General features: G+C 42.6%; 1 protein-coding gene across 1 annotated transcript in view; it reads left to right on the forward strand.

The window, feature by feature from the left end:
* KLF7 (Kruppel like factor 7) overlaps positions 1-19,104 on the forward strand; it is an 85,484-nt gene extending 66,380 nt beyond the window's left edge. The window contains exons 3-4 of the mRNA XM_039217481.1: positions 9,985-10,108; positions 16,880-19,104. Coding sequence (XP_039073412.1) covers positions 9,985-10,108; positions 16,880-16,931 — 176 coding nt within the window. The 3' untranslated portion in view covers positions 16,932-19,104. The remainder of the gene's footprint in view (positions 1-9,984; positions 10,109-16,879) is intronic.
* Positions 19,105-23,054: the final 3,950 nt, after the last annotated feature.

Consider the following 23,054-nt stretch of genomic DNA (forward strand, 5'->3'; position numbering starts at 1 on the left):
AGGGGAGGGCCCATCTCTTTATCATCTCTATGTAAATTACCCAATTTGTGCTTCTTGAAGACTGATAAAGTTACCTTTCTTTTTCTTTTTAATTTTAGGGCAGATTGCCTTATAAAATAATCATATGCTTGGGTCACTTCTTCTCCACCATCTGCATTTATGTAATCAGGGAATAACAATTAATATTAGCTTTAGCGTAATCAGAACAAATTCAACATGCTGCAAGCAATCATTTGCTAGCTTCCAAAATCCAATCGAGGTGGTTTTTGGATTTTTCACTCCCATGGGTTTTCTAGACCATTGGTGTATTTCTTTCCATATTTATCAAATGTGTACCAGAAAGTTAACTTTAATCCTAATAGTAAATGATTTGGGCTTATATTTTCCAATTTTTAGTTAGTAAAAACTTCAGTGTGCTCAGGACGATATAGATGATCAACTACTGTGATACGTGCCAGTTGATGGCTGCCATGGGTCCTGGGTCTCATGAGGTTTGTTTCAGCCTCCCCTTACCCCCCCCCCCACCTATCCTGGACCTCCATGCACCCCGTTTCCATCACCTCCAGGTATAGTCCTCACACAATGACCTCAGTCGTCCCCAGGAGCTGTCAGGTACACCCGCCTTTCCTCCCGCTCCACATTTGTGCTTTCCCTCATTACTACCCTCCACGCAGAAGACTCAGTTCCTTGCAATACGCATTTGGAGTTGTACACCTGAGTCGCCAACCTCTGCAATGAACTGGATCTTTGGGGGAAGGGTTGTCACCCGTTATTGGCTTACTTCTGAGGGACCTCATCTGCTTTAGAGATGTCACTTTCTGAGTGGCTTGTTGATAACTTAGGATATTAACTAAACTTGGAACATGTACAGAGCAAAAATAACATTTCTTTCTCTTCATTTACAAATTCTTAATTTTTAAAAGTGATTCAAAAATTAGTAGTTTGGTCACTGTGGTGGTCTTAGGCTGTGCCTGCGTATGTCCTCTGCAATATGACCATCTTTTCGGACCAAACCAAAGATTGTCCCTGAGTTTAAACTTCATATTTTTAAACAATCATGTTCCTATCTAAATACATCAAATTGAATTGTGGGAAATTGGCTTACAGAATAGTACCTTTACTACTAAGTGAAATAAGTGTTCTATAAATTCATTTTTAATAAATTCACACGGGGTCATCATCTTCACAGGATAAAAGATAAATGTTTTAACTTTTCTCTTCAAATTTAGTTTATATCTAGCCTTTAACTTTTTGTAACTTTGGTAATCACCAAAATGTACTTAAGTTTCTAAGTTGATGTTAAACTTGCTTTGAATTTATCTCTACAAAAGCTGATAAAAATAATTTTAAAAATTAACACAACAAAGACAAAAAAGAATGAAGCCAAGTAAGAAAAAAATGCAAAAATGCAAAAAAATAAATAAACAAATCTCAGTGTGAGAAAAGCATGGAGGGAACTGCATAGTCATGCTTACCTGTTTTATGACTTGAGAACCTATAACTTTAGGTATGAGTGTTGAAATCTAAATTTTGGAGTGAGTTTACAGTCTTTTGAGAATTACAGTAATTCCTATCTTAAGACTTGTGGGATTTTATTTTGGTTTTTGGGGGGAGGGTATGAGCCCACTAAAAATATTAGAACACTGCCTATGTTTCAAATTAAATAAAGATTCGATTTGACTTTGAGGCTATTATGATACCCCTTGGCCTAAGAGAAACACGCTACGGTTTCTGAAACACGTATATTGGAATCACAGGCTGCACATTGAAAAAACTGCAATTGCCAACAGCTATACTTATTCCAGCATCTGGGATAGTTGCCAGTTTTCATGACCAACCCTGTCTTCCTCCAACATTTCAAACAAATTCACCAAGAATCTTTCCTTCCAAAGAAACTTTTTGGTAAAAGTTAAGTCATTAAAAATGGAATCTAGCCCCCAAAGATTTTAATCCTGTGTATTTCCTGGCTGTGCTTCACAAGGTAAGGTGGGTCTGAGAAGTGATGCTTGTGCTCTAGTTTAAGTCTCATTGGAGAAGCCCTTGCGCCCACAGCCTTCTCTGGCCTCCACGCCCTGTACGCTCCCTTCTGATATCCCCATCATCATGATAACACCTTTCATGCGTTTGGGACTTTGTAATTGACCAGTCACTTCCATAGAGTAAATGCCATCAAATCTTCATAACTAGAAGGGGAGGAGGGCAGATTTTTTTCATATTCCTTCCCTATACAGTTAAAAGCACTAAAACCTGAAGAAGTTTACTGACCCTACACGGCCACACTGCTATTAGGCAGCAAAGGTGGAACTAGAAGAATCTGGTTTTGATGACTCATCCTTGTTCTTGGTAATGAGTCCATTTTTCTCTAGTAGAGCAAGGATTCAAGTCTCATCAAGGCGTCAGCCGTGGCTACCCGAACGTTCCTACAGGGTCTTCAGGGTTCTCTCCTCCACATGTCATTCACACGTATTTGTCAAACACACGGGTCTTGGGTTGTTTTTATGTGTGTATGGGGCTTCCCCACATGGGAATCCTCTACTACAGAGATCTGTGCTTTTCTTTAATCTCCAGCAGTGTCATTGCTCAGTACAGATTTGAGCCAACAATTAATGTAGATTGAATCCAACTTGTCACGCTGAAGACACTGTAGTTTCATCATCGGTGAATGAGACTTTAGTCTAGGTATTTGACCTTGCCTGCTCAGCTGTGGACAGAGATGAGGTGTTTTGGAGATAATGCCAGCTAGGGTTCACGGATCTGGAAGGCAAGGTGATAACAAGCTTTTTGGGCTGGGCATGGGGAGAAGTTTAGGAAGGCTGAATCCTTGTGCTTGAGGTGACAGTGGAGTTTCCACATAGAAAATATATTTTAAACCAGTGCTGTCTAAAATAGAAAGCAAGCCATGTATATAATTTAAATTTTTCTAGTAGCCGTATTTTTAAAAAGTGAAAAGGAATAGGTAAAATTAATTTTGACAATAATATTTTACCTAAACCAATATATCCAAAATTTGATCATTTCAATATAAAGTCAATATGAAAAAAATTAATAAGACATATTTTACATTCTTTTTTAAAACCAAATCTTTGATATCCAGGGTGTATTACATATACTTACAGCATATTTAAATCTATATGCTAAATTTTCCATGGTTAAAGCTAAATGTAGTTAGTCCTACCCAAACAAGAGTATAAATTATGCTTTTTGTTTCAGTTTCTAAATTTTAATTAAAATTAAATTATAAGTTCAATTCCTGAGGTCACCTTAGCCACATTTCAAGGGCTCAGAACCACATGGGGCTAGTGACTGTTGTCCCGGACACCAAACAAGATGTCAGTAGTTGTGGGGTGATGTCAGAATTCGTTCTTGTCTCTCTCCATGCGCTGAAGTAGGACCTCTTTCTAACTGAGGGTGTGGTTTAAATTTTAGATTATACATTTTAAACGGTCATTTTAAGGTGGTGATCCAGGCTGTAAAGATTTATCCTAACGTCAGTCAGTTATTGTTTTGTTAGTTGTTTTATGAACAACAAAAAAAGGAAATGTGTGCTCGGTGCAGCAACCACTGCCTGATGCAGAGTTAACCACTCAGGTCCTAGCACCTTATAGCTTTGGGTGAGCAAGTAATGGATGAATGAAAAACCCCACATGGAACCTGAATAAATGAGTACACATTTTCTTTTATGTTGTGGTTAGAAATGCTTTTCAAGTTCTGGAAAAGAAAGCCTGCTCTCATTTTCCAACAATCACCTGATCTAAAATACCTTGGAAAAAGAAAATATTGAAGATTCAGCTGGAAGGTAAAAACTCTGAGCCAGTTTTCCAAAGCAGAGTTAATAATGGGTTTTTTTTATTTGCTGCTCATATACCCTGAGAAGGGATTGCCAAGCTGTGGAGTGATGTTTACTGCTTACTCTTTCTCCAGTGTTAAGAAAGCTTAGTGACATTTTCTCGCTCGGTGTCTTTATTCCCCAGGTGGCTTAAATTCTCTAGTGCCGCCGAGTGTGATGTGAAAGCAATTGATGGGTCTTTGCTGATTTCCTCTAGATGTACTCAGTGGCAATATAAACCCATTACGAAATATTCTTCCTCCTTTCCATTTTCCTTTTTCATTTCCTGGTCTGCAAAATTTCAAGTTTCTAATCCAAGTTCTAAGGAGACTAGGACCTTGACATGCCCAGATAACAGAAATCTAGTAACGCTTTCTAAAAAGTAAAAAGCAGTAGATAAAATTAGTTTTAACAGAAATCTGGGCATGTCAAGGTCTTAGTCTCTCTAGGAATCGGATTAGGAACTTGAAAATTTGCAGATCAGGAAATGAATGCAGAAAATTTGCATTAACGATGTTTATTTTCAAGGGATTTTCAACCTGGAATGCAAGATTCTGAAATGTTCAAATTTTATTCTACAATCTATATCTTAAAGGCAAATGTAGGGTGCAATACATTTGACATATCACTTATGCTCTCCCAAACACGTATTCAGTGAGAACCTTTACAAATGAGTTCCATAAAATGACGCACTTGGCTTCCCAGAGGGGCTGTTGCTCAGGCGTCTGTGGTCCCAGGTGTGAGAGGAATATTACGGGGAGATTTTCAGGATATGCCTTTCTTTAGGCTCAGGCAGATAGAGAAGAAGAATGACCTTTGATGGTGAGGGAATACTTAATCCACTGTAGTTCCATACTTGAGTCCCTGGAGTAGAGGATTGGCCAGCAAACGAACATTTTCTACTCTTAGGCCAGTTCAATATATAGAAAGACAGGGACTGAAATCACACAGGCTGCCTGCCCCTCTGTGTGCACTTGGTTCTTTGTTGTGGCTCAGGATGCCGTATTCATTCACTGTATTCTACAGGATTGAGCCAGGCCCTGCCTTAGTGTTGTTGTATCACAGAGAACCAAACAGGTGCCTGCCCAAAACTTACGCTCTAGTAGCGGAGGCAGACAATAATATACACAAACAATAGGCAACCTAACTTCAGAGTGACTGAGCAGAGAAGGTGACAATCTGCTGTTCCATGGAGGATGGTGAGGGTAGGTCTCTCAGAGGGAGAGACACTGGCGCAGGGGCCTAAATGGCATGAGGGAGCAAGTATTCCAGCCAGAGGGTTTAGTAAGTGCAAGAGCCCCGAGATGGGGGTAGGAGATGAGATTAGAAAGGGGCCAGATATGTGGCGTCTATACTACAGGGCTGCCCACGCTTTTGACTTGGATTCTGAGAATGACAGGAAGCCAGTGCAGCATTTATACTTTAATTTCTTCTTAACCTTGTTTGGGTCATGAACGTCTGTGGCAGTCTGGTGAAATCTGTGTGTAGAATGTTTCATAGAGTGTTTTCGAATGCACAGGGGATGCCAGAGAAACCAATTGTATGGAAACATAAAGACTAAAATCCCCTGTAAATGACCCACCTGCTCTGATTTATATTTTCAAAGGATGTCTCTGACTGTTGTAGGCAGGATGGGCTGCGGAGACTGAATATGGAAGCACCGAGACCAGGGGGCTGGGAGCCACACTGCTCCCATGTATCTATGGGCCAATGGTCTCTAAAGTAGGGTGTGCAGCATAGTCTTTTTGAGTACAGGAAGAAAGATGCATACCTCCCATTTATAGTTAATTCACTCTCCTTCTTTTTAGTTTCTATAGCGAATGCATATTTTATCATATCCTAATGTATTAGGACATCAGTGTACTTATATAATTCATGAATAAACCTACTTATACTGGAGGTGCATGCTTAAAAGTATTTATGTGCATTTTGACCAATCACATTTGATGATCGTGATGTAGAGAGTTACTCTGTAAGAAACTAAAAAAAAAAAAGTGCCATACTGGTTTTGCCCACATTCCATTTCAGAGGCCATTCTGTGGGAGAGCATGAATTCTTGCCATGATTCAACCTTGCTAAATGTCAAGTCCTGTTTCTCAAGCATCCTTAGCTCTCCTTAAGAGCCCTCGTATGGCTATAAATCCATTTACACCTGATTAGACCTACTGTCACCTCTGAGGGAAACACGTCTCCTGGGGCTAATTTCCAGATAGGAAAAGTAGATCTTGATATTCCCCCTGCAGTTCAGGAGGTTCTGGCCGAGTCTCCGCCTGTGGCCCTGCGAGCTGTGCAGGCACGGGCACGCTCCCTCATCCATCCAGCTACAGCCCACCTTCATCCACATACTCCTTCCAGACCTGGGTCCTCATGTTTTAAGCCTCTCTCCATCTGCCTGTCTCATATGGACCCCTCCCGGACATTTTTTTTATCACTGTTGAGTTGCAGTGAGCTGGGTGGCGGGCATTAGCGGAGTGCCATACCATAGAGCGCTGTGCAAGGGGCATGCCATTTTCTGTTTTCTACCCTGAGTAGTGCCTGGATTGGAGCAGGGAGAGGAGGAAAGTGAAAGAGAGGGCAGGATGAAGGAGATAAGCTGATTTTGGATGAAGTCTGCTCCAGTTACAACTGAACGACCCTTTTCTCTTTTTTTCCTCCTTCCTTACTTTCTTTCTCCTTTCCTCCCTCCCTCTGGCCCCTTTCTCTTCCTTTCTTCCTTTCTTTTAGAAAGAAAGCTGTTCTTTTATAAAGAAAGAAACCCAAGCTTTTGATGAAATGCACAGAAATCTTTATGTAGGCTGTTCGGATGAAAACTAATGCATTGTGGATATAGGTAGTTCACTTCCCCGCCTCCCCCACTGTCTCACCGCCGCCCCAACCCCGAGATTAAGCAATGGATGCTGGGGTCCAGGGAGGTGTAATCGTGGCCATGCCAAGTACTGACAGAGGATTTTCACTGCTACCTTTCAAGTAGATGTTGCCTTACCAAAGCCAGTACAGAACCCAGAAATGAGGCCAGCCTAACCCCTCTTTCTGAGCCCTAAATATGAAGTCTTGTTCCCGATTCTTTAATTTTATTTATTTATTTATTTATTTTTGCTCCTCTGATTTCTGAACTCTGCACTGTAGCAGGCACGGCTTCTTCATTTGGTTGAGTTCTTTCTTGGTTACTGTAAATTTCATATTATTGCATATTTGCAGAAGTGGCAACCTGTAGGTAAATGAATCAGACACTGGAAAAAGAGCTTGATGAAGCACTGTGTTATAACTTGGCTAAACTTAGCAGGGCACAAAGGGGCTTATTCCGGGTGCAAGCTGGAAAGTACGTTAAGTGATACAATCCAAAGCCAAGTCAAACTCTCTGTAGTTACTCTGTCTATACACTGGCTAAAGGGACACTGAAGTAGCTACTGGATAGGATAGTTAATTTTGTGCCAGAATTAATTAAAAGTCTACATTTTTTTTCTAGAAAGTGACTAAATCCTTGATATTATTTGTCAAAATAAAATGAAACCTATTTTTAAAAATTCACCAAGAGGAAAACCAAACAGTTTGAAGTAATAATTTTTTGAAAAATACCCAAAGACATCCACTTGAACCTCCATTTTCTCTCTGTCCTTCATGCGTCCTTCAAAATGTGGTTGCCTTATGATGGATGGGTTAGTCCGATTGTGGCATTGATTTTAGGGACAGTATGTCTCTGCTTGGTGCTGTAGAATGTCACGGGATTTCCAGATGCCTTGTTGCATTTGGGGTGTGTTTAGTTCCCCTGGGTTCCAGGAAACTCCAGTTTTACTTGCATTTGAGGGCATTGGGGTGGAGGGCATTGTGAATTTCTAATACGTTTGGTGTCTCATTCTCCTTTGTTTGTTTGTACCAGATTTCCTTGAAGTAACGGAGCCCGGTTGGTAATCAATCACATTAAGTAAATGATGCCGGCACACCTCTCTCCAACTGGGGTCTCTTATTTCCCCTTCAGCGTTTCACTCATTCTGAGTAGATCTAAAGAACGTTCCATTTTCCTGGTGCATTCTCCATCAATATACTGAGAAAATATTTAGAACTTAAAAAAACACTACTTTCCAATCTTGAGGTTGCCCAGAGTGATTCCCAACTCAGCTGTCTGGAGCCTGAGCTCTGGAAGTTTTGGGTGACGGCCGTTAGACAGCTCCTGAGAACACAGGTGAATGTGGGAGGAAAAGAAGTTGAAATCGATTGAATATTTACCTCGTGTCAGGCTTCAGGATATGTGTCTTCTACTCGACAACATATTTAAACCTCATAACAAACATGGGAAGCTCAGCCCCATTTGACAGAGAAGGACACTGAGGCATAGGGTCTGTAATGAACTCGGATTCCAAGTGTGCTAACCCCAAAGTTGATTTGATACCCCCATTCTGCTACCTTCTCTTTCAGCAGGTACAATTTTCTAAAATTTTGGCTTTAAGGATTCAGAAGGTGAACTTTGAGCATTGCTCAGTGATTTTTTTTTTTCCTGGTTTCCAAAACTGAATGGGTTTCCTCCTGTGCTTCAAGCCGTCCTTCATGTTCTCTTGGTTCCCTTTAAAAGAAGTGCCCGTGTTTCTCATTCCTCTTCTCTATGGGCCTTACAGAGCCGTGGCTCACTAGGGCATCGATTTAATGAAATAAAATTTTCAATCATGTTTGGTTCAATTCCAGGTGATACAAATAAAGAATTGTGAACACTTTGTAGTCAGGCTTAAAGGGAAGGAGAAAGGTGGAAAGAAGAAAGTGGGTCAAGTATAGTACCTGGGCAATGTCTCCTTAAGCACTGCCTAGTGAAGGTCTAGCTATTAAAAATAAAGATATAATGGGGTAGCCATAGTACTACTTTGGCACCCGTGTGTGTATCCTGAAGTTGTGGCTTTGGCGATTTGTAATATTTAACAGTTACGTCAATATTAAGTGTGTCAGACACTGTACTAATTAACATATAAAACATAGGTATATTAAGGGATGCTCTTCAAACACTTTGAGGTACATACTGTTATTATCTCTAGAAAGACAGAGGCACAGACAGGTTTATCAGCTTGCCCAAGGCTAAACAGTTGGGGGGAGCATGGGAAGCTGAGCCCTCGAAGGTCGACCCCAGAGCTCATGACCATCGTGCTACCCTGCCTCTCAGTTAGGAGGGCTCCGTACTTCTCATGATTTCGTGGGGTTTTTAAGATTATTTTTCTTCTGAAAAATCAGAACCAGCCCACCATACAGTTGGAAGGGTAAATATTTGCCATGTTTGGTGACAGACGTTTGATGGGTTAAAGAAAAAAAAAGAGGGTCTAAGGAAAAATCATGTACTTTCTCTTACATATCCCTCCATCTGTATTTACTGTGCAAAAAGGTCACTTGAGCACAAGGAGCTCGAATTTCATACTTATAAGCAGCTTCACTGTGGCTAAAACCTTGCTCTACAAATTGGCTTTAAAAATATTTTGTAATACTCTGTATCTCTCTCTACTATGAAAGCTCTGGAGCCATTAAGTTATGGGCTTCGTAAATAGGACTCTGTGACTGTATTTTACATAAATGCCAGGAATCGTCAAGTGATTTTTGTCTTACTCTCAAACTGTAGCCCTTTCTTCGGACTGTCCATCCACTCCCGTTTACTGGAAGGCACCGTGGTTCTGGGAGACCTGAGCTGTTTGCCTTGTCAGTCAAGGCCCTGGCTCCAGTTTGTGGGGGGAGGGAAGAGGAGGGAGAAGGCTAAAAAGGCTGAAATGGTAAATTACTGTAGGTTCTGGAGAAAAATAGAATTAGAAGCATTTGTGGTTCAGATGAAAATAGCACATTTCCTTTCTGCTTGGACAGTGGGGGTCAAAGTGCTCCAGGGAATAGAAAATAAATAAAAATTGATCCCTCACCAGTTGAAGGAAATGCTCTGACTCTGTGAACTGAAATGGCAGCTCCAGATTAGAGGATCCTGTGAAACCACTTTTGAAGGTTAAAAACAACAACAGCAACGGCAACAACAACACACCAGGAGATAAAGCAAAAGTGACACCGTGTATTAGGCAATGTAGTCTTTCAGGAGTGACTTCCACAGCCCTTTTCCAGCACAATGGATGGGCAGCAGAACGCGATTGGGTGTGTGGCCAGTTTGTTCCTGTTGTTGACCATGATTGTTCCCTCTCTTCTTGCAGGTGAGAAGCCTTATAAGTGCTCATGGGAAGGGTGTGAATGGCGTTTTGCACGAAGCGATGAGCTCACGAGGCACTACAGGAAACACACAGGTGCAAAGCCCTTTAAATGCAACCACTGCGACAGGTAAAGAAACATAGAAGCTTCCGGGATGGGGAGGGGAGAAGGTGAGGTGGGTTGGGGGGTGGACTGCCCATATGCTTCTGGGGTTATCCCACCCCTCTGTCCCAGAGACTCGGGCTTGGGAATGCCTTTTACTTTGCCACTGGGAAAACCAGGGAGATGAGGGTGCCTTCCAGGGTAGAATCAAGAGATCATCTGGATTCTTGGTCCAGTGACACAGGTACTTAGTGAATGCCAGCTTTGAGCCAGGAATCCTGTTAGTCGCTGAATGGCAAAAAGACACAGTTCCTACTCTCAAGGAGATGATGTGACAGATAATTTTACTGTAATATGAAAAGTAATAGGCTAGAGAATGGTCACCTGTAGCTGCTTCTTCTGATCTTTTTATTAACATCAATACCAGTTTTCCTCACTCTTAATAACATGAAAGAATAGAAAGCCTGCTTAACGGAAAGAAGGTTACTCACAAGGCTCTCCTCGGAAGCGTTATTAGAAATGAATTTACTGGAGAGAGGTCCCCATTCTTTGGGGGCCAGGATTCATTCTTTCTCCTTTGAAAATAGGCACTAAAGTCTAAAAGATGGCGAGGCTTTGAGAACTTATCCTATAATTCAATTTCAAACCTTCAGCATTTGATAGTGGAAGAAGGAGCACGTAGCAACAGATACTACACAAGTAATAGTATCTGACAGCCTTGGCATTATCAACCAATAAACCCCAAAATGGAGACTTTGCAGGCCAAGGTGAAGGCAGGATTAGGTTTAGACATAATCAAATAATGGGCTTGCATCTGAGCATGTTATCCTTCTAATCCTATTTCTGTGTTTAAAAGGAAGCTTAAGAAAATTAACCATCTTTTTAATGCAATACTAAAGGTCTCAGTTATGATGAGAAAAATGCTCCTAATACGATAAAAGCCCTGAAAGCCTCAGGGTTCCCCAGCCCGCAGGATGGCAAGAGGGGTGTGCAGGATGTCCGTGGAGGCCTGGCTCTCCGTGGGAGGAAATGCGATCGCTTTCACATCCTGCCTCCCCGCGCCTGTGCTGGCACCTCCCCGCGCCAGGCCTTCCTCTGTAGTCGTGTGTGTGTGTGTGTGTGTGTGTGTGTGTCTGTGTGTGTGTCTGTGTGTGATGTGGAGAGCAGGGGAGCAGTGGCCAGCTCTCATGGGTGGCCAGTTGGCTTGGTGCTCCTTTAAGATGCTTATAAAGGAGCATTCATGTTTTTCCTCCTTTTTCCCCCTTCTTCCTGAAGAGGCTATTTTCCTCTTATCTTCATTCTTTAAGAACTAAATAAAGCCCCCATGCCTCCTGGAGTCCAGAGATAACCTCCCAGCCCAGGGCCAAGGAAGTCCACTTTACAAAGCTATTGTCCTTCATTCCCTCGGATCTCTCTTCTGTTACCCAAGAACACAACCTGATTTTTAGTTTCTATCCCTTACCACCAAGGCCTCCTGAATTTATGTGAATCGGCTGCTTTTCCACAGATTATACTTCAGTAATGTTTCTTATTTGACATCTTCCCTCCACTGCCATCTCAAGTTCATTTCTCTCTAGTCCTGGCTGCTAATAAAGAAGCTGCACATGGGGTGGCTCTTTGCCCACAGCTCTTTGAGGGAGAGGATGGTATCAACTGGGGTGAAGATGAATCCTCTGTGAGTTGTCACAGTCTCGTGGTAGTAACCATACGCCAAAGATGCCCATCCCTGAAGAATGGTAAGGCACTCAGAAATTGTGCCTTACAGATTGCGTTCATCCTTAGAAATGGAAAAACAATTCTTATTGGGAAATTGCCAGGGTTAGTATTCCTCTCTTTAGATCAACTGACTTAAGGAATTTACAGCTGTTGATAGCTTAGGACTGAATCTGCCCATTTGTATGATTTCTGTAGAGAAATACTGCAAGCCAACTGGGTATTTCAGTGAAGGAGATGTCAGAGATGGGTAATTTGGTTAGTCTTTATTTTCTGCACCAAAATGTATGGTTTCTAGAGCTAGAAGTTCACGGGGCAGATGGTACATGTTTTATGACATGGTATTTGGGGGAGATTGTGATTCAGGAGAGATCTGTGTCAAAGTCCTGTGGCATTGGCATTCTCAGCAGTGCATTCTCAACAACGTCAGGGATAAAGGGTTGGATTCTCATTTAGCGTCTCACGTCGGGCAGCATCTTACATTTCAACTGTGGCAGTTGGTGCTAAAAATAGAGCAGGTCCAGGAGGTGGCATGGAGGACCGGAGGGGTCCCAAAGCAGACGAAAGTGTAGCGTGACAGGGGAGCAGGCATTCCTAAGAGGACTCTTACCTTCAGAAAAGAGGGCGTCTGTAGGTAGAAAAGCAGGACTGCGAATCCCGTTGGTGCCACAGTGGTAAGTGTAAGAAACCTCCCTCCTGCCTCTTGTGCTTTGAGAAAGCAGACCACTCTAGAGGCTAAGCTAGCAAGGGGGCTTCTTGTCTCTAAAGCAAGTTTAATTTAGACTTTTGTTTTGCCTGTTGGGTAGGTTGAAAAAATAAATGAGTTTTTCTTTGTTTATTTGCTTTGATTACATTTAAAATCACCAGATGCCACAAAAATGTCTGCATCTCTGGCTTTGTCCGGAAAAATCCGAAAATCCAGTCACCCTGGGCTCACATTCCCATGTGGCCATAATTTTCTGAAGCTAAACAGTCATCACTATGCATTTGTGACGGCCATGTGACCTCTACTTTCTCACTGTTCCCACCACACCCTGGGGCGCCCCAAGGTGAAGCCAGACCACCCGTTAGCATGCATCCGTGCTTGCTCAGTTGTCCCTTCTTAGACAAGAGCAGCATCACTTCATATCCGTGCCTTATCAAAAGTAGAATCCGATAGTCCTTGGCCCATTGCGCTTGTTTACTTTATCTGCCCGGCCCCTGAAGACTTTGGGTTTTGTGACTTCTGGCCTTAGGTTTGGGGTGGGGGAGAAGGCCGTGAGGCTCTGCCACTTCCTTGCCATCAGACTAAACGGGATAGCCCGTGGAGTGACCACTTGCTAGAGGCGTGAGCCTTGTGTCTCAGCCAATGCAGCCTAAGGCCACTGGTGCTGGTAAACAGGGCTCTGTTTCCACGAGCAGTGATATATAGGCCATTGTTCTGCCAACTCAGCATAGTTATAATTCAGAGAGACTGCTATGAGCGCAGTACCTTGGAGATCTTGGGCAGTGGAGAGGAAACATTGTGATCTTTGCGTCAGCCCACTTATAGGTGGTAAAAAATACCAACCCATATCCAGCCCCTTTAGTGCCCTAGAGGGTTGCTGTTGGCTTAATGCCCACATGACTTTACCCTGCCTTTTTCATAAGCAAGCAGAATGACAATAGCAGTTTGACTAGTTCCCTGTAGTGAACAAATTTCAATCATTAAGGACCTTCTTATTTAAGGTCATCTGACTGTTGTATAGTCATAAATACCCTCTGGGGGTATATTACCCTTAGAATTATTTGATTCTGCATTTCTAGATGGGGAGTTTATGCATTACCTTTTTCTATTCCTATGTGGCTCTAAGTAAGTATAAATTAATAAGTATAAATTAATCACGACTAAGTATCTTGCTGGTATATTGAAATTAAATACAACCCCAGTGGTGAGGGATCTTGTCTGAATTCTAAGCACCATACACTAACAAGAATTTGCATGAATAACGATGCTGGTTTGATTCAGGGGGAGTGCACTTACATTTCCTCTCACGTGAAAGACTTGGTTTGTTTTCTCACCTTGTTCCCTGAAAGATCTTGAAGCGTAAAGATAGATGCCTGTGCATGTATTGCTAGATACCCAGCACATAGTAGGCAACTGGTAAAGCAGAATAAACATCTGAATGCATGCATCACTGAGTTGTTTCTTAAGATGAAGCCCTGTATCAAGAATACTATTTTCCCTTAGGTTCTCAGGCTATAGAAAGGAAAGAGGCTTTGTCCAGAAGGCAAGACCTGTCCTTTACTGCCACCATCTCCAGTTGCCATGTTCCTCTTTCAGACGGCCAGGGCTCCTGGTGCTTCTGCTTACTGCTTTCTCACAGGTGCCCACCACTCAGGCCTGAGCACATGGTCAGGAATCCTTCTGGATTCATCTTCTAGTTGCTGCCATTACCAATTGCTACACATTTAGTATGTTCATTATTTAACTTTACAAATGCATTCTCTTATAGGCACCCTCTTACAGGTAACCTTCTGTAGGTTACAAGGTCACACCGGGCTACAATCAAGCTGTCAACAGGGCTGCATCTTTTTCTAGAAGCTCTAGGGAGACTCCATCTCCTCATCTTTTCCAGCTTCTGGGGGTGGCCCACATTTCTTCTCTACTCACTCGTCCCTTCCCCTCCAAAGTGTTGAGTTCTTGAGTGGTGCCATCTCTCTGTTTTCTCTTTCAGTTCCTTCTTCCATTTTTGAGGATATTCGAGATGACATTGGCCTATCCAGATAATCCATAATAATCTCCCTGTTTTAGAATCAGCTGATTAACAAATTAATTCCATTCACAATCTTACTTCCCTGTTGCCACGTAACCTAGCGTATTCACAGCTTCCAGGGATTCGGTGTAGACACGTGGCAGGGGGCAAACCCATTACTCTTCTTGCTACAGACTCCTTAAATTGACAATTCAGCCCTCCGTTCTTAGTGTTAACAGCAGGTGTGGCTAGAGCATGGGCTCTGGAGTCACACTACTTGGGTTCACATTTTGGCTCCGCTTCCCTCTGGTGACTGTCCCAGCAGGTGGAGACAAGAATGGCGTCGTCTTTGTAGAGTTCTTATTGAGGATGTTAACTTTTTTTTAAACGCCTACAAAAAGAACTTCCAACTGAGATCCTCTTTCTCTAGGCTGTTGGGCTGAAGGAAAGGAGGGAAGAATGAAAGGAGGAAAGGCAAGGAGGGAGGGAGGGAAGAAAGAGAGCAGGCAGTGGTCAATACTGAGTATACCCTCGGGATAGGACAAAGTCCTGGGAGTTAACTGCTGGATTCCCTGTAGGCTGTATTGCTAATCTGTATACCAGTGACATCAAACACTTACTTTTAAGGAATATTTGTCACTGTTTTATGGTAAGTTAAATCCCTTTAGATGGCACCCTAAGGGATTATCCAAATATCTTGCTCATATTAAATTAGTGCCAGAAATAAGTGGGTGTAATCAGAATTATTATTATTCAATACCTTATTGGATTAGATTATTTTTACTGTACTTTCCCCATTTTTACGTGTTTTTCATTTTCGCCTTTGTTCTGTTTTGTTTCATTTCCTTGGGGTTATATCCTGCATGTGTACCTATTTAAGAAGTCAACACAGAGCAGGTAGAGTGGGTTAACTCAACACAGAAGGTAGGGTGGGTTTTTCGTTTGTTAGTTTGAAAGGATGAACAAACACCAGGGAAACCCTGCCCCAAACAGGAAATCTTGCTAACCTGATCAGGGCAGCTTGCTAACATCCTAACAAGAAGGTTGGACTGTGAGCATGTCTTGGGCCTCAGGAGAGAGCCTGGGAATATTCTCACAGGTAAGAGAGTGGCCAGTTTCAAGAGAAGAATCCAGAGGGAGAGCACACACTCAGAGCTAAGACTGATTGCTGTCTTAGTGCTGACTGCACTGGGATTCTAGCCAGAACCTTAGACTGTAGGCTGCAGGGATGTGGAAATGCCCACCCTATTAGTTACATGATACAGAAACCTGCCTCAGACTGCTCTTAATCTCAAAGGGTATTTGGTAGCTCAACTGACTAAGAAGACCAAAGTTGGATTGGTCTTTAGGTTTGGCTGGATCCAGAGTCTCAGATGTTGTCATTGGGACTCTTTCTCTCTCTCTCTTATCCTGCCCATTTTCCTCTGTTGACTTCATTCTTAAGCAGGCTGTTTCCCACATGGCCAAATGGATACCAGCAGCTCCAGCTTCAATCTCAGTAGCTCAGCAGCCCCAGTGGGAAAAGAGCTTTTCTCTTCCAATAGTTTCAGCAAGCGTTCCAGGACTGGCTCTCATGAATCTTCATGGCGCACGTGATTGTTGGCCACTGTAGCCATAGTGTTAGTCTTAGGAAGAGGGTCGGCTCCACCCCCCTGGGAGTGCAGAAACTTGGCTACCCAAGGGAAGATAAAGTTGCTGGTGTCAGAGGAAAGGGGAAATACCTAGCACAGGCCTGCATGTCCTCTCATTCTCAATAAATCTGAACTTACTTCTCCATTTTTGTTCTTGACTTACTATATAATAGAGTGTCTGTGTAGACCTGTAGGTATCACAGGCAGCATTTCTGGGCTTTCCTTGTAAAGCTCAAGACTGAAATCTGGGTGTTGAGATGTTAGAATTCTACCATTAATGATACAGGCTCATCATTTTTTGCCATGCTTCCTGTATACAGTCATGTCCCGTGTTTCTGAAGCACTTTTACATTAGTTTCTTCTTTAATAATGGCAACCTTGATAATAGTTAACATTCACTGAGGTCTTATGTGCCAGGCTATATTCTAAGCACTTTACATGGATCGTCTCGTTTAATCCCCCAGACCATCCTGTGAGGTAAATGCTACATTTATCCCCATTTTACTGAAGAAGAATTAAAGCACAGAGAGGTAAACATGCTCAGAGTCACACAGGTATTGGAAGAGCTGGCATTTGAACCCATGCAGTCTGACCTCGAGCCCACCTTCCCTACATACTCCCTTATTTCTCAATACATTTGTACCGGCTCCCTTTAAGGTAGGGTTAGTCATTTTCTCAGGGGTGCTGGAAATTGTTACCTGGACCCCTCTTATATCCTTATTGTTGTTTATATTTCCTAGGTGTTTTTCCAGGTCTGACCATCTTGCCCTCCATATGAAGAGACATATCTAAAAACCCTAAAGGCCAGAGTTGCCATGGCGTCGGCCGTTGTCTGAAGGAAATGCCGTGAGGCAGGGGGCTGGACTTCAGGCGGGGAGCCATTGCCTCGCAGAAGAAAGTTCTCACGTATAAACCTCTGTGTACACACACACGCAGACACACACACAGACACACACACACGCACTCACATAGACCCACACACATGCACAGTCATGCACTCAGCTATATTTAAAATATATACGTCTATTCTTTATGCCTTGCCCTTGCCAGATGGTAGAAGACGAAGAAGAAGGAAACCAGGTGAACTCAGCAAGGCAGACTGGCTGCTTACTTCAGCACTATTGGAATTATTTCCCGCTGTTGCCAATGGAAATCAAAGAAAATGGATGTGACGTCTCTGCAGGTGGACGGCAGTAAGAGGGGCTTATTTAACTTGCTTCTCAGTGCAACTTGATAGGAGAATACAACGTCTTAAAGTTGCATATGTGTAGCACTAATGTTTCTTTTTAAATAGTTGGGGGAAAATGACCTAGAAAACCAAATTGCAGTTTGGTAGCCAAAATTAACTCTTGGTTTATTTGTCCTTTGTGTGTGAAAAGTCCTACTATTCCGTGCGTCTGACTTCCTCACAGAACTGTTGATCGGTTTTGGTTCTTCTTAGTACTATCGAGATCTTTCGAGTCAATACCAACGGCCTTAGCGGCGGCAGACTCTGGAATAACACCTTACACCTTTCTGGCCTGCATTTCTCTAAACTTCACTCTCAAGGGAGGAGTTTTCTTTTCTTACTTTTTGACTCTTGCACACCATATGCACTAGGGATTCTGGAAACTTCTAGCATGACTGCAAAGTGGCCAAGAGAATAAAGTCCTTGATGATAAATCACAGTATATCCCTTGAGCCTCACCTTATTGCCAGTGCTAGATTTTTTCTTTTTAATCTCTCTGTTTTTGCTAACGAAAACTTGAAAAGCTTATTTGGAAGCTTAAATGTTTTATCTTTTCTCCATGGACTAAACCTCTCCAGGACTCTCTCGGCACCTGGATGTCCAGCTCTCGAAGCAGCCAATCAGATGGGACATCACAGTTCTCTCATCCCCCTTGAGGCGTCATGACCTCAGCTCATAGTGACCAACCCCGTGCTGTGTGTCATTGCCACCCTAGAACCACTTTCAGCATAGATGTCGCTAGTCTCAAAGGGCAGCTGCATATTTAACCTAACTCTGGGTTCTGACCTGACAAAAGCCAAAAATATCACTCTTTCCAGGAGTGGGGAAAACTGAGGATGCCTCCCGAGGCTAGTGACTTCAGAAAACATCATCCTATCTTCCTCTCTCACACCCACTGAGCTCATATCCCCCCACTTGTTAAAACACACGATTCAAAATGCCATTATGGGAACGAAGGGTGGACGCTTAAGGAAAGGGTCGAGAAGTTTCTCTCATGGTCTGTCTAAAAGGAGAGACCTATTTCTAATTCTTTTTTGGCTAGACACCCTCCCCATGACTTGTGACCTAGAGCACCCAGGATCAACAGAGGCCTCACATGTACTCCGCAAGCTGACTCCAAGGGGGTTTACATTCCTCACTTTCATCCCACAAACATCCAATATCGGTCTCTATCTACCCGCATTCTTAGCTAGCTGGCACTGGCCTCAACTCCAAAGACTGCCTTTAGGACCATTAAATGGCCTATGCAAGCAAGCGGGGTGGTTATTAGGACAGATTGTATATTTTGTATATTCTGGGACCATCCCTTCAAGACACGTCTAAAAAACAAAAATGGCGTTTGGTCCACACATGGTTGCTGCTTCCTCATACCAGCTGGCTCCCCTTCCGCCCTCCTTTGACTGTTTGACTCATTGACTGTTAAAATGCCGCCCCATATCTATTTGGGATGCAACACTGAAGTCTTTAAAAGGAAATAATAATCTAAGAAACACAAACACATTTCTGACAGCAACCTTCAAGATCCTTGGCATTTGGTTTCTCAGCTTTCTGCAACCTTTGATTTCACTGAAATGTTGAAACTATTCGTCTAAGGGTAAAGGAGCCTCCTTATCACAAATGCTGTAGCTGCCAGTTGGACGCTTGGGCATTCTGAGGTCTGGCCCTTAAAGTTTTCTTTCTCTTTCTCCTTTTTTTCAATTTAGACCAAAAAACAAAACAACAGCAACAACAACAACAGCAACAACAAAAACCAACAACAACAACAACAAAGAAAAGAAAAAGAAAAACCACCCTAAAACACACACACACACATACACACACACACATAAAATAAAATCTGCCCATTTGCCGGAGGCAATTCTGTATATGTTAGTTGGAGGGTATTTAAAAAAAAATCAGTTTTATTCCAAAGATTTAAAACTAGACATGACTTAGAAACATTTTCTGGAGCACTGCTTGCTGACAATCTTGTAGTTCTCTACTGCATTTGAGTGCATTTTGTGGCCAGTCCATCAGGGCGTATCATGGGATTGTATTTGAATGTGTGGTGCATCCTTTCTGGATGAAGGATGTGTGAGGGACCCTAAACCTCAGCTGTATTAAACTGTAGCGCCTCCAGTCAGTGCACTAGATGAAACTTTAGACACCCCAGATTTTGTTGGTTTGTTGATTTCCCTTTCGATAGCAGCTTCCAGCATGAATGCACGCACATACCAGTGATGGCATTAGCCGTGGCTGCCACAATTTACAAATGTTCTCTCCCCAGCTGGAGCTGCTCTTGCCTCTCGAAATGCTATTATTAAGGGTTTATAATACTGAATTTAACTTTTGAACTGACCAATGCAAGGCTCTATTAAAAAGAAAGTTTAAAAAAAAAGAATGCAAAAGAGTAATCATTGCTTGTTTGCTCCCTGTTTTCATCTGTGGTCTTGAAAAGTTCTCATTTGAATGTGGCAGAACAAAGGCCGCTTTGGTCTTCCTCAGTGTCTGAAATGTTCAGCAATTCCTCTCTCTTTTGTATCAGTGAGGTCCTTTGTAATCTGCTCCTGACCTTTCTCAGAGCAGGGTGCGCTGAACCATGATGGTGAGGCTTGCTTGCTTCAGAGTCATTTGTGGACTGTGAGAATTGGCCCGAAATTCGGTGGGTGCTAAGTGTATGACTTTGAAACTGTTCTCTAGCCCGGCTGACACCTGTGATCGATGACCTAGCCACAAAAGGGAGGCTAACACCCAATCATTTTGGAACCGGATGTGCTAAAATGTCCATCGTCTCTGAAAATGGCAGACATGGTTGGATAGAGCCTGTGAGAGGGAACAGGCTTTCCCCAAAATAACCATCTGAAGATGCTTTGCTCCCCAAGAGGACAGGTTACTTAAAACAGTGCTTTAATGGACATTTAAAACACATTAAACCGCTTTCTCATTTAAATCGTTACCTCCCGACATTCCGGGGATCCCAAATTTGGAAGGAAAACCCTGGCATGGCTGTTTCCTGTGGTTGTCCTCTGGAGCACATTCTATCCAGGGTTCAGAGCTCGATGTTCAGAGCAAGAGTGTTTCTAAGCCGTTGACCATTTCCTTTATTTCAAGTTGTGCTTCTTCCTCCTGCCACGTGGCTGTAAGTCAAAGATGTGGCAACGTGAAATTATAATGCTTCTCCTAGCTGCTGGCCTCCTGCCCCAGTAACGGTTAATTGGCACAGCTTAAAGCCTGGTGGTGATGAGTCCTGTGTCCAGCAAAAGAAATGTTCAGATTCCATGACAAAGCTGCGTTTTATAAAAATATCGGAAACCCCAAAATGAACTCATGCTGACCATTTCCTTCTCCTCTCTGTGTGCTTTCCCTTGCAAAACCCTTCAGATACCCTCATCTCCTCCCCTCCTGCACCTCTTGTGCCCTTTTTACATCTTCGATTGCCTGATGATAACAGGGTAAAAAGACAGCCAACCTCACGCATGATTCGCAGAACTGATTCCTATTTTTTAAAAAATCTTCTTTGAGTCTCGAAGCCAAAGAAGATTTTTTAAGGACTTTAGTTTGGGATAAGCTTCCAGATTAGCTATGTCTGTTTGCATCAAAAGAGGAGATAAGCGGGACTTTCAGGGCAGCTCACCTAGTGCATTCAGAACATTCCGCCCATAGCCCCCATGCCCGAATTGTACGGCAAAGGCAAAAGAAATGAACTCAAATGGCAAGGACAACAATATCTGGTGATCATTTTCATTGGTTCAAAATGATTTCCACCATGGAAGTCACTTCATAAGATATAAACTGCAGAGCAGAGTGTTTTTGTCTTCTCTTTTGCACGAGTTGGTTTTAGGAGAAGGAAGCAGGTAGGGAAAGTCAGAGAGATGTAACGTGTTTCACAGCAAAAATCAGGTTTATCGTTTCTTTCTTTTTAAAAAGATCTTACGAGGGCCAGCATTTCTGGCCATAATTTTGCACCCAGATCTTTGCCAAAGTGAAAATTCGTCAAGTAGAACTTGTTTGAAATGTACTTGTGGAGGCTTTCCCTGGAATCTTCCAGAAGTGGCCGCCTGCCAAGTTGGGGTTAGGGGCAGGAGGAGAGAATTCGAATTCCGAGTCTGGGTTCAATTTCGGTAAACATGGTGATATCTCAGTTTGGAAACGAGAGGGGCTGGCCTGAGCATACATCGGTGCCTCTTTGATGGCCTACTTTCCTCAATGAGGATCTTTGGGAATACTTGAGATGGAACAACAAAAATGTGTCCAAGGAAACAAAAACTGCTTGTAAATGTGAGATGACATGACTAATGGCCTGAGGCGTCAGGGTTTTCTCTTGCTTTTAACACTCTTAACTCCCCTCTGTTGGTTGGTTCCTAATAGATCCCGGAAAAGGAGGGGAAATAAACTAAAGCTGCAATTCACTTTCTTATGTGCGCCCTTCCAGTAGAGTACTGTATTCTTCAGGTGTTTTGCATTTATGTTTCTAAGTCCTCGGGAAACAGGTATCAGAAACAAGAGCGAAATCCTAGGCCGTCACTTCACTAATATCCCAAACCAGATACTCTTTTCAAACAGGGCTCCCTCTCAGCGGTCATGAGGAAAGGGTGATACGTTCTTTGTTGGGGACTGTTTATACCATTTTTTTCAACTGTAAGCTTTGGAATCGTAAATTGCTTTGACTCCAGCTTCTGTCTACTGCCATAAAATGGACCCCACGTCAGAATAATGAGGGTGGTATGTGTGCACACGCCTAGACAAGTGTGCAGATGTACCTATTGTACCTTCGCAGAAGGAAAACAGGCTACTGACGTTTAAGAGGAGTAGCCACCAGTGCCTAATATCTTTTGGGGGGGATGGATGCTTATAATGCCAGTATATTGAAACCACACTGGGAGTCCCACATGGAGGGGAGGGGCGGAGGGGGGGAGAGGGGACATTTTAATCCTAGGCCTTCAGACTGGAGGCAGAATGATTTCTGCAAATCTAGGTCCTGAAAGGCTTTGGGGCTCATTGGCTGGTTCTCAACCTTTTTCTTTTTTCTTTTCTTTTCTTTTCTTTTCTTTTTTTTTTTCCAGCATGCATTTCTTATCTAAACCCAGACTTGATTTAATCTCCTTTATCTTTCACTTCTGCTTCATTCCAGGGAGGAAAAATACACCTATTATGGCCAAGATCTCCTTGCTAACACAGAGGCAAAAATAAATGTTTAATGTTTTTGCAGCCTCCCCTTCCTTTCCATAAATCGCCCCAAACTCCTCCTCTCTCTCATCACCCTGTCCCCATGCCCACCACACGACTTCCCAGCCACCACCACTTTTCTTTCAAATCTCTGTTATCCTCTTAACATTTGCTTGAAGAAATTTATTTTTGCACTATACATTTTCTTTTTGCCAGATGTGTCTAACAAGTGTGTTCGGAGAGACCTACTCCCAGCCCCCGCCCCTCCCCCACCTCCCCCGGTCACATTCTCTCAGGCCTTCTCTGGTATTTATAATATATCACAGAAGTACCCAGTCTTATAGCCCTCGGTTATGCCTTTTTTTGACATTTTATTTTTTTTAAGCTTTTTATATATATATATAAATATATTACTTTGTCAAGTTTTTTTGCTGTACAAAAGTCTTAAGATTTAAAACTATTATTTGTATTATATGATGGTGGTATGTTAATGTTACAAAATTATTAATGAAGAAAAAATTTATTTTTGTTACTGGTCTGTT

The sequence above is a fragment of the Hyaena hyaena genome, unplaced genomic scaffold, assembly GCF_003009895.1.
Source record: "Hyaena hyaena isolate Hyena2069 unplaced genomic scaffold, ASM300989v1 scaffold_698, whole genome shotgun sequence".
Lineage (NCBI taxonomy): Eukaryota > Metazoa > Chordata > Mammalia > Carnivora > Hyaenidae > Hyaena > Hyaena hyaena.